Raw genomic sequence first — 12567 nt, 5'->3', positions numbered from 1 at the left:
AAGCACTATTATAACTGTGAAGTGGAGTGGAGAAGAGCTGCCAGAAGCAGGCGCTCTGACAACAGTAGGATGTGACTATTTTCAGCCAGATAGTGAGAAGACACCATCTGTTTAGTAATCTGTTCTAGAATTTTCCTAGGATCTACATCAAGTAGTCTTGATTTTTAAAATTCACCTTTTAGCCCATTCTGAAAAATGAAGCATTAGCCAATCTATTCTCCAAAATGCACTAGTTCCTAAATTTCTGTGATCTCTGCAGAAATTCCCCTAGTTACAATTACCAGTTATTCCATTACTCCTGCTTACAATTTGTCATTGGCCAAAAAACTGGCACTCTTATAAACTGACAAAGTGAAGTCCAACTCTCTCATCAGCTCTTCAGGGCTTAGTTCTTTGGTACATGTTCATCCCATCTTTTACAAGTTAACCATAATTTTCCTTAACAACCTCAAGTTGAGTCGTTCTGGCTTTCCTGAACAAGATTCTTCTCTCCAAATGGTTAGCTGGAACACAAAAGATAACCTTTTTGGGGGCTGTAGGATTTCACTCAGCTATGAACAATTTTTCTAGAAAACCTTATTTTTGCTGCCTTTGACAATTGTATAAATTATAAATTTATACAACTGTACAAATTTATAAATTTCTTCCAAGTTTCTTGACAATCTTCTGACAAGCTGACTCCATTAATTATTTTTTAAATCGAATGTTGTATATGTCTTTTATACGTGCCTGTCTTTTTAGAAACTAAGCTCATTTGAGAGCTGACTCCCTATGCAGCCACACAGGCTTTTTTTTTTTTTTTTTTTTTTTTTTTTTAAAGAAACATCTCCCTTTTTGCATCAATGTAGCCCCAATTGTATTGTCAGAATTTTACCCATTAGAATTGCATATTCATCCCCCTTGAATCATAGTTTAGAAGTCTTTGGCTATGGAATCATAGTTGATTTTTTAAAAGGCAGACTTGCTTCCTTATAGCCCATGGTAGGTGTTTGATTATACCGAAAGTTACTTTCATACCCTAATTTTATTCCGGGAACTCCTAAGTGTCATGGGTTTCTCAAGGGTTTTCTTACTACCACCTAACAACCAGTTTTAAAGTTTTGGTCAGAATTAAGTTGACTAATAGTTCCCCTCTGTACTCTCTGAACTTCCAAGAAATCAAATTGTCATACAGGCTAATGAAGAATCTTTCAGTTTTCCCTTTCTTGTATACTTAGGTTTTAGTACTAAAATTCAGTAACATTGGAGAGATTTCCCCTTAAAACAAAGTTTATCAAACTGAGTCATTAGTGAACCATAAATCATTGAGTTGCAGTCAGCAATGTGAAATGAAATAGGAAAGCAATAAAATAGAAGAGAAAAATAGCTGAGCACACTGCATATATTAAGTATTTTGTGAAACTTTTGTTTCAGTTTTATGTATGTGTAGCATTGTGCGCTCTTGTATGACATAAAATGTGTTTCATGGTACAGGTTAGGGACTAAAAACTCTAAAAACCACCATTTTTAGATGATAATACATTATTTGTATTGTCATAATGAAAAGTTTAGAACATAATTTTTTAGAATATTTAAATATATACATACATGTGTACATATATAACAAAATTGTAGTACAAAACAAATACAGCTATTTTGTTGACTTTTACCATTTTATTTGTTGATGGAAGGTAGCTTAAGAATTTAGCAGCTGTATTTTAGCTAAAAATACGTGACAACTCATTTTTCAGTGCCTTCAAAGAAATACATTTTTTTGTGAAAAGATATTTCTAGATTTCAGAATTCCACATTAGTACCAGGATATCCACTAACTTGTTAAAGTGAATTACTGAATATCCATAGACATCAAGCAATAAATGAAAATGCCCTACAGTATCCAATATTGTGTTTCCAATTATTTTCTATGAAGGGTGACTGGTGGTCACATGGTAAAGCACTGGAACCTGTCTTCCTACCACCTTATGACTCTAAGAGTACCCAGAGGAGTGACTTCCAAAAACCAGCATGTCCACTGGTTTTGCCAGTCAAACACAGCAAGATGCAAAAGCCTTCTTGTGGAATAGGTAAGGTTTTGCAGTGGCAAAAACCTTTTTTGTTATCTCAAATTATTGCTGTCAAAACTAAGATGTATTAGATGTCCTGACACCTCCTGAAAAAGTTACTTCTTTACAGAAGTTGGAAATATACACACAGCAAGTGCAGCCCTTGGGAAGTTTGTTATTTCTTCCTAGTGGACAGTTCCGTCTCCAAATAGTTAATGTGACAGAATGAAAATTGTACTGATCATTAATAACATCAGCCTCAAAGTCAGAAACTTAGTAGCATTCTGCTGGTTGTTGCCACCACATTTTAATAGTTATAACTATTGTCACTTCAAAGAAGGTAGTTGGTGAAGGGGGCTATTAGATAATCTGTAACAGTGACCTGTCATTTAGAAATATAATAAAGTTTCCACTTCTGGTTCAGGATAGTAGACTGAGCACACATACCTAAGTTCCCTGCCTTCCAAGACCCTATTACTATAAATAGTAACAAAGCAATAAACTCCTAAGGGTGAAGATAATAGAAGGAAGAACTTCCTGGAATGTAGAAAAGACTAGAAGCCTACTGACAGATAAAAGAGAATAAAGAAGCAATAGCTAGAAGGAGATGCGCAAAGAAGAGACAATCTGCCTGGCCAAAGCCCTGACTGAGCTACATGCCGAGCCAGCAGGCATAGTGGAAAGTAAAAATGAAAAGCGAGTAGGAGACAGAGAGTTACTTCAAAGCCTGTCCCTTAAATAAAGGCTCCAGTCATGAGCACTCCATCCTATCCCAATATTAAGACTACTAGAGCGCAGCATCTTAGCCAGATGTCAACTACCACACCAGTTATTTCAGTAAATCAAGCTGATCCCCCATCCCCTTCTTATGAATGGACAACCAAAGATTAGAATTATGCCAATTTAAAAAAAAGATTTGGAGGATAAAGGCAGGGAAATATCACAGAGCATGAAACAACAAAACAGAGGCTTCGAAAATGAGAAGGAAAGCAAAACAGAGGATCTGTTTGGGAAATCCAACTTTTCTGGAGCTACAGAAGATAGAGGAGTAAAAATGAAGGTAGATAATTAGCAAAACATAACATTTCTTGAGCACATACTATTTGCCAGGCACTTTATGGAGCTTTCTGAATAGTAACTCATTTAATTCCCACATGAACTCTATGCAACATAATAGTGTAGTAATACTGTTAATATTCTTATTTTTCAGATAAGAAAGTGTAGGGAGGCGAAATTTTACCTCTACCCTCTTAGTGTTTTTGGCTGGGCTTGAGAATTAAATTGACACAAAGATCAACAGGAGAAAAGCATACAAATTTATTTAATACAAGTTTTACATAGCAGGGGAGCCTTCGTAAGGAAATGAAGACCCAAAGACACAGAAACAACACATATACTAAATTGGACAAAGAGTAGAAAATTATAAAAATGGGACAAGGCAAAGGACTTTGGGCTAGGCTAATTGGGTAGAGAAGTGACTAGGAAGATAAGCGTGAGTTGAACAGGTTTATTTGTCTAGATTTCCCCTCACCTCAAATTCCTGTGCTTGATGATGAGAATGATGCTTTCCTTCTGGTGTAGGAGGATATCTTTTACACAGGAATTTTATCTCCTGCTTTTGGGAAAGAGAAGGAAGGTCAGACTGTTTTTCTTGCATCTGCTGTTTTTCAAGTGCCTTTAACTCAATACAGTCAATATGCCAGAGTGGCATTTTAGAGTGGCATGTTCTGAACTCCTTTGGAAGCAAGCATGGAGTTGAAATAACGTGCCCAAGGCTACACAGTCAGTAATTGGCACTTGCACCCAGCTAACCTGACTCCAGTACATATACTTTTAACCAGTACTGTACAGTACTCTACACAACCTCTAAAATAGTAAGAAAGTTTCCCTACATAAAATGCATTAAAAGGGTCTACCGAGTGCTTCTAAGTATGAAGGGGTAAAAGATGCATATCATTACAAAATTGCAACAGAAGATTCTAAAAGTTTCCATAAAGGGACAGAAAAATAAGCCACCATCTAAGAAGTAAGTATCAACATGGAATCAGGCAGCACTGATGCAAGAGTACAATGGAGTTAATATCTTCAAAGTTCTCAGGGGAAATACTTTTTGACCTAGAAAAGGGAATTTATTTGGCATGGATACTAAACCATTTTTTTTCAAGTGGCACTGGGCATTACACCCACTGAGAAGGACATGAAGTCCTGGCACGACATGAAGTCCTGGCACAACCTTTGACCCTTAAATGAACAAGATGTATGTAATTATGTAATACTATGCATGCTGTTTAGTAGTTTTCAACTTTTAGGCTCAATCTATAGACACAAGTTTAAATATGGTTACAGAACAGAATGTATCTTAGCATCTTTAATAAGAAAAGTCAGTGCACAACGATAGAAGATGAGAAGTAGAAGAGAAGAAGGGTGCTAACATCATTATTTGTGATATAGGTAATCAAGAGATACTATCCAGTGGGGGTGAAACAAGGAATAGATGTTTAAGGTGAAAGGTCAAAGGAACCAGTCTAAAAACCAAATTTCTCTAACCCTGGCTTCTTTACTGAGCTTCAAGTTCAGATATCCAAACACCTACTTAACATCTCCTCTTGGATAGCTAGTCACCTTCTCAAACTTGATATGGCTGGAATAGAATGCTTCATGTCTCCCATCCAAACTTACCCCGACGAGTCTTCTCCATCTCAGTGAATGCCACCTCCACTCTCCCACCAGGTGCTCACGTTTTGATAAGCTAGAAGGCATTCTAAAACTCTCTCCTTTTGCTCCCTGCCCCTACATTCAATTCATCAGCAAATCGTGACACCTCTATCTCCAAAACAGACCCCAAATCTACTCCTTTCCATCTTCACTGTAAGCAATGCAGTATAGCCGCTATTACCCTGCTTGCTTTCTTCCTCCTCTTTGTTTTCTGCAGCATTGTCAAAGGATCTTTAAAAAAAAAAATGATATTCTCCTCCTTTAGATTCTCCAGTTACTTCTGTTCACAGAATAAATTTCAAATTCCTCGGTATGGCCTACACGGCCCTTTTTGATCTGTCAAATTTACCTGCATTATCTTCTATTGCTCATGTGAGGATTTAGAGGCACAGAATATAACTCAGACCAAGGAGGTAGAGACACTCTCTGAAAGTCAAGCTTGTTTCCAAACCAGATTTATGTCTATGTACTTGTTACTATATTTCCATATTCTAATTACATATTCTTGTGAATTAAAATCTGAGTAAGAAAACAGTTGTTTCTATAAAACATTCAAAGTTGAATGTGCAGACTTGATAAAAGGTCAATTGCTAACTTTTAAAAATGCTAATTAGGTATAGGCAAAATAACAAAGAGGAGTTGGACTGAATTTTTTAAATCTTGAAGGATTCTGCATTCATTTTGCTTGAAATGTGTCTTTACGTTCCATTCTATGTCAAAGAAATAGAAACTGGAAGTGATGCATTAGAAGCATGGTTTGCACAAGAAACACAAAGTGGAATTCCAATCAGTGGACACCTCCTCAAAGACAATGGCTTGGCATGCCAATAAAAATTTGATGAACTGGTTAAAATATGTATCTACATATGGCATATGATTTTTTTTTTTTTTTTTAGTAGAGACGGGGTTTCACCGTGTTAGCCAGGATGGTCTCGATCTCCTGACCTCGTGATCCACCCGTCTCGGCCTCCCAAAGTGCTGGGATTACAGGCTTGAGCCACCGTGCCCAGCCGGCATATGATTTTTTGCTTTAACTTTCTTTGGTAGCCAACCAGTCCTTTGCATATAAGGAGCAGTTATGGTACTTTCCTACTCAAATTGAAGGGATGTAGAAGAGTGGTGAAAGATGATACTGGAGAGATGGGCTTTGTTCTGGGTTCATAAGGCAGGGCTCAGTCATTTCATAAGGGATCCCCCAAAATCAGGGTCTGTAGATCTACTTAATTTGCCCAGAGAGAAATCCTCCAAATCTCTGCCTAGGATGGAGGACAGAAGATCCAGGAGTCCCTTAAAAGCAGTCCTCTGCAACATCACCTTGTCCCCCTGTCCCACGCTCCCTGCCTCAGAGGCATCTGAGGCCTCCCGATTCCGGGGCACTCCTAGAATGCTGTGGCATGAATTGGCTTAATTTTTACCCCACCCTCTTCCCCATAGCACTTAACTTCCAGTTTTCTGTAGTTTACTTGAGTCTATTGCTACTTATCCATCTGTTTTCCAGCTTCCAAATTTGTTAACATCTTCACTCCCATTTAGTTTTTTCCTTACGAATGTAAGCCCTCTTAAATTTCTGTAGTGTGATTGTACTGGGGCTTGGAGAAGGAATGGGGGAAATGCTTGTTGAATTTGCCATGTTTAACTGGAAATCACGGCAACTTGATTTCTATCAACACTCCTTTTATAATATTGGTTCAGTATTAAACTTAGTACTGTGTGAACCTGAACCCATTAAATTTAATCATCCTGTTTTGCTCAATTTATGAAGTGAGAATAATTCCTACTTTGCAGGATTGTTGTGAGAAACAACAATGTAAAGTGCCTAACACAGTGTTTGCTACATAGTAGACAATAAATGGTAACTGCTTCTATTATCAATAATTGCATTGTACTACGTTGTGCGTTGAGTTGAAATTTAGCTTGAGAATCTGACATGGTTCTCTCTCTGTTCTTTTATTGGTATTTCTTTTTCTCTCTCTGTTCTTTTGTTGGCATTTCTCATTGCCAAGTTAATTATTGTATCCTAGCGTCTAGAACAATGCCCAGATTCAATAAATATTAGCTAAATGATAATTATACATTCTTCAATAAAGTCATAATATAAAGTAACGTATACTACATAATATAGGCCTGCAATTTATTCATATTTTAGGTATTTGGATATTAGATGAAAATGATTTTTAAAAAAGAAAATGTTTTAATGTGACATTTAAAAATAATCTATATGTGTCAGATTTTTAACTATAAGCATATGAACATAGAAAAATGTGCATATAAACATGCACTAATACCAATTAAAAGTCATCTCATAGTCATTCTGTTCCATCAGCCCACTTAATTACGCCTGGACTTTGGCATTTCAGCAATGTTATCTTGTGCCGATAATTCAAAGCGCCCTTTATGTCTTCTACCACACACAATTTCCTGGCTGCCATCCACAGTCAGTTAACAAATGGCTATGCTCCATCATATTTGAGCGCCTGTAAGAGTAAGTGTTCACATTTGGTTTTATATAGTAAAACTTTATAAATTGGAAAGCCTAATCTAATTTGTGAATGGGGTATTTCGTACCTAAATAAAACCTTGCTGATTATCAACAACTTGATATTTCAATGTTCTTTTGAATTGCAAATTCACATATAGTGGTAAAATTCATTTTCTAAAATAGGTTTTAGTTTGTGTTGCTTCTTTTGCACCAAAATGTAACATAACGATTTTTTTGCTACAGTTATGCTGGTTTTTTCTTTTTACTGTATTTTGAAAATCTATACTATTATTTTTATATTAATAGTCTTTTTATATAAGATCAGAATACTGAGAAGAGTGGGATTTAAGAGGAAAATATTACTGATGAATGATCTTTAAGCAGACACAAAGAGTTAAGAAAAGAACATTTCTCAAAGTAAAACTGTTAAGTTCTCACCAATATAAGAAGCAAATTGTATGTTTGAATAAATCCTGGCTTTGTTGATAAAATATAAATAGTTAGATAGCAACTTGTTTAGAAAATTCTAATTTTAATTAGATCAAGTTTCCAAGAAACAGAGAGTGGATTTCAAACATTCTTCATGGACTTTGTCTTATTTTTTGCAGTTCTCATCTAACAAGGCTTCTTTCAAGTAATTACTTTGGCTACAATTTGAATTCTTAAGTAGAGTAACCACTAAGCATCTGAATATCTTCTCTGATGTTTTCATGTTTAGATATTCCTCACTATTGTGGGCTTCTGTAAAAGTCTCATATGCTTTTATTTTATTTTATTTTATTTTATTTTATTTTATTTTATTTTATTTTATTTTTTTTTTGAGACGGAGTCTCGCTCTGTCGCCCAGGCTGGAGTGCAGTGGCGTGATCTTAGCTCACTGCAAGCTCCGCCTCCCGGGTTTACGCCATTCTCCTGCCTCAGCCTCCCGAGTAGCTGGGACTACAGGCGCCCGCCACCTCGCCCGGCTAGTTTTTTTGTATTTTTAGTAGAGACGGGGTTTCACCATGTTAGCCAGGATGGTCTCGATCTCCTGACCTTGTGATCCGCCCGTCTCGGCCTCCCAAAGTGCTGGGATTACAGGCTTGAGCCACCGCGCCCGGCCTTCATATGCTTTTATAAATGAACATAGTCGTTATGTCTAATTTTAATAGGTGTAATGTCTGAATAAGGAATTTCCCTCTATAACTCAGATTACTTTCTCCCCCATTTATTTCCATGAAGAAAAAAATTTTTTTTGAGACAGAGTCTCTCTCTGTAGCCCAGGCTGGAGTGCAAGTGACGTGATGTCGGCTCACTGCAACCTCTGCCTCCCAGGTTCAAGTGATTCTCCTGCCTCAGCCCCCCAAGTAGCTGGGATTACAGGCACCCACCACCATGCCCAGCTAATTTTTTAAAAATATTTTTTAGTAGAGACGGGGTTTCACCAAGTTGGCCAGGCTGCTCTTAAACTCCTGACCTCAGGTGATCCACCTATCTCGGCCTCCCAAAGTGCTGGGATTACAGGCGTGAGCCACTGTGCCCAGCCAAAGAATTACTTTTAAAGTTATTATTTGTGAGATTGTGAGAGGTTTTAGATTACTATTTAAAAGATTCATTTTAATTGATTTAACTGACTTCCTTCTGAAATATTGGTTTTAGTTATTTGCGTAACAAGCCACCTCAAATTTAATTGCTTAAAACAACAATCATGTTACTAGCTTAATGTTCTGCAATCTTGGCTGAGTTCAGCTGGGTAGTTCTTGGTCTGGTCTTGGTAATGGTCACTTGTGTGGCTGCATTCACTTGGCAGATGGACTGAGGACTGGACTCAGCTGGGATGCAGGAATGACTGGGCCTCTCCTTCTCCATGTGGTCACTCCACGTGGTTTCTCCAGCAGGGTAGCTGGACTTCTTACTCCCAAGAATGCAAAAGCAGAAGCTGTAAGGCTTTCTTAAAGTTTATGGCTAGTATTAGCATAGTGTTACCTCTGTCATATCCTGTTCGTTAAAGCTAATCGTAAGACCAGCCCACATTTATGGGGAGGGGACTATACAAGGATTTGAATACTGGAAGGCCTGATTCACTGGGGCCAGCAACTTAACAGCCTACCACAATACCCTTAAACAGTTATTTAAATGAGAGTTTAGGAGTAGCCAACTCTTCACCTTTCATTGTCTGAAAATGTCTTTAAGTTACCCACACTCTTTAATGAATGAAAGCATAGCTAAATGTAGAATTCTGGGTTCACAATTAATTACCCTTTACACTTTGAAGATATTGTTCCATTGTCTCCTGGATTTTATTGTTATGTCAAGTCAGCAGGCAGTTCAAATTCTTTGAGGGTCATCTGTTTCAGTGTAAGATTTTTAATTTCAAAGAGAGCCTTTCTATATAAAAAGGTATTCATAGTTACTTATGATTTAAATATTCCAGTTTGAACATTATAAATTTTAAAAATGTTTCCTTAAGTCTTTTAAGTATTGTTTCCTTAAGTCTTTAAGTATTGTATAAAATAAGAATAGCATCTTTCACTTGTTTGACATTTAACTCAAGTTGAACAAATGAAATATATCTTAACAATGACTCATTTACGAAACATAGTCAATTTCTGTTAGCATTTTAAATTGCAAGTTTGTTGATTTAATCATGTTCTGTTTTCCAGAAGTACCATTCAAGCAGCAATCCATTATTGGGTATATACCCAAAGGAATATAAAGACACATGCATGCATATGTGTTCATTGCAGCACTGCTCAGAATAGCAAAGACATGGAATCAACCTAAATGCCCATCAACTGTAGACTGCATAAATAAAATGTGGCACATGTACACCATGGAATACTATGCAGCCATATAAAGGAAGGAGATCTAGTCCTTTGCAGGAACGTGGATGGAGCTGAAGGCCATTATTCTTAGCAAACTAATGCAGGAACAAAAAACCAAATACCACTTGTTCTTATAAGTGGGAGCTAAATGATGAAAACACATGGACACATAGAATGGAACGACAGACACTAGGGCCTATTGGATGGTGGAGGGTGGGAGGAGGGAGAGAATCAGAAAAAATAACTAATAGGTACTAGGTTTAACACCTGGGTGACGAATAATCTGTACAACAAACCCCCATGAGACAAGCTTACCTATATATAACAAATTTGCACATGTACCCCTGAACTTAAAACATTAAAAAATAATAGTTATTATATTCTGTTTTCTTCTCAAATACCTTAAACATCTTCACAAGGAAAACTTAAAGCTATGACAATCAAAACATTTCCAAATACTTAAATAATTTCTATAAATTCAATAAAATCTAATAAATCTTATAAAACCTAATAAACCTTGTGGCTACTGTGGGCTTACTACCTATGGGGTAGCCCTGTTTCACAAGAAGAAAAAAAAAACCTAATAAATCTTGCAAAATCTTGTAAATCTAATAAATTCAGATATATTATTTTAATACTGTTTATTAACTTAATCAGATTTCCCTGAAATTGACAGCACAACACTAGTATTTGATCAAAATTTTTTTGACATAGTGTACTAAATAACAAATTATAGATTTAATTTTCTTTGCTTTCTCTTCTGTATATTTGATCCCAGACCTTCCCAGAATTAAAAAGGTTTACCAACCATTTACCTTAGTAGTGTGTAAATCCCAGAATATTGGTTTTGAGTATTAATAAAGCATTATATTTGTTTTATATTTGTTTTGAAAGGAAGCTACTCTATAACCAGTCTTTACTTGTTACCCTATAAGAAAAAATGTCTGATATGCTATTTGTATTTAATCTGATCCATGGCTAGGTATCACTGTGATTATTACAGACAGTGTTAACTGACAAACAAAAATTGCATGTATCTATACAAAACGTCATTACAACATGATGTTTTGAAATATGTATACATTGTGAAATGGCTAATTAAGATGTTTGTTTCCTCACATACATTATTTTTGTGGTGAAAACGCTTAAAATCTATTATTTTAGCAGTTTTCAAGAGTACAATACATTAACTATAGTTAACATGTTGTACAGTCATCCCTCAGTATCCAGGGGACTGGTTTCAGGACCCCTATGGATACCAAAATCCACAGATGCTCAAGTTCCTTATGTAGAGTAGTGTAGTATTTGCATATAACCTATGCACATCTTCCCATATACTTTGAATCATCTCTAGATTACTTAGAATACTAAATACAATGTAAATGCCATGCAAATATTTGTTATTGTGTTTTTTATTTGTATTATTTTTGTTGTTTATTTTTCCTGTAAAGTTTCAATCCATAGTTGGTTGAGTATGTGGATACAGAACCTATGGATAGAGAGTACCACCTGTACATCATATCTTTTAAACTTATTGTTCTTCTCTAACCAAAATTTTGAATCCTTTGACCAAAAAAATCTCCCCAGTCCTGCTCCCTCCAGAGGGCTTTTATTGATGACAGATTTTGCTTTATGCAGTTCATTTACTAAAACATCAGTATAACTTAAATTCATCATACGTAGATCTCCTTGCAGTAGGTAGATGTAAACTCTGTTGTCTGAGGATTTTTCAGGTGTGGAAATTGCTGTCATATGATTTTAACCCAGTAGAAAGCATAGCATATACATCTCCAGTCTGGGGCAGCTTATTTGCCCCAACTGTCACTGTCACCGTCACCTTAGGCAGCTGTAATGTTAAACAATTGTCCCTGATTGTTTTGGATGAACACCTGGTCATGGGGTGAGGCAGGGGCAGGGTGGCGGGGGTGCATAATTCACTTTGAGGGTTCTGAGTCATGTCTATAAAGATGAACCCTGCCAGCCAGGTTAAATAATGACAGTTCTCTGAGTTGGTATTTGTGAGACACTCCAAACCCCTCCTGCTTCTTCCAGTAACTGATAGACTTCTGGTTTTCATCATAATTGCAGGGCTCTTGGTTTTCAAGGCTTCTGCAGAGGGGAGATGGGGGATGGAAACTGCATGAGTTAGAATATCATCAAACTTGCTTTTGTTATAAAGATTAAGCCATTTTTCTTGAATAAATGCTCCTTAGATTATTGCATGCCTTTGGTTAATTTCCAGAGTTCTAAAAAAGTTGATTTTGATGACTTTTGCCAGTGTATTCATTGCTTTTGTGGAGGAGCAGCTTTTTCAAAGGTCCTTACTCTGAAATTAGCACTGATGTTCTGTCCCATTAGTTTCCATGTTACAAATATCTCCTTCCAATCTGCCATCTCTATTAGCTTTGCCCATGGTGTCTTTTCGTCGAGCAGTTATCCTATGTTTTTTAATATAATCAAGTTTTTACCTTATGGGTTGTGTACTGGCTATTTTAAGAAGGATTTTCCTACCCTTGCGTAACAAACG

General features: G+C 36.5%; 1 protein-coding gene across 4 annotated transcripts in view; it reads left to right on the top strand.

The window, feature by feature from the left end:
• CIMIP6 (ciliary microtubule inner protein 6) overlaps positions 1 to 12567 on the top strand; it is a 44616-nt gene that overhangs the window by 10865 nt on the left and 21184 nt on the right. Inside the window, exon 2 of one of the 4 annotated variants that reach the window (XM_045369328.3) lies at positions 1910 to 2063. The exons of 2 other annotated variants lie outside the window; for them this stretch is intronic. In XM_045369328.3, the coding sequence (XP_045225263.1) occupies positions 2039 to 2063 (25 nt within the window). In that variant the 5' untranslated portion in view covers positions 1910 to 2038. Of the gene's footprint in view, positions 1 to 1909; positions 2064 to 7113; positions 7240 to 12567 lie in introns of those variants that run through there. One more of the 4 variants, XM_065527089.2, reaches the window with a different exon arrangement.

The sequence above is a fragment of the Macaca fascicularis genome, chromosome 13, assembly GCF_037993035.2.
Source record: "Macaca fascicularis isolate 582-1 chromosome 13, T2T-MFA8v1.1".
Taxonomy (NCBI): domain Eukaryota; kingdom Metazoa; phylum Chordata; class Mammalia; order Primates; family Cercopithecidae; genus Macaca; species Macaca fascicularis.
The sequence above is the reverse complement of the archived record's forward strand: the minus strand, read 5'-3'. Positions and strand labels throughout refer to the sequence as shown.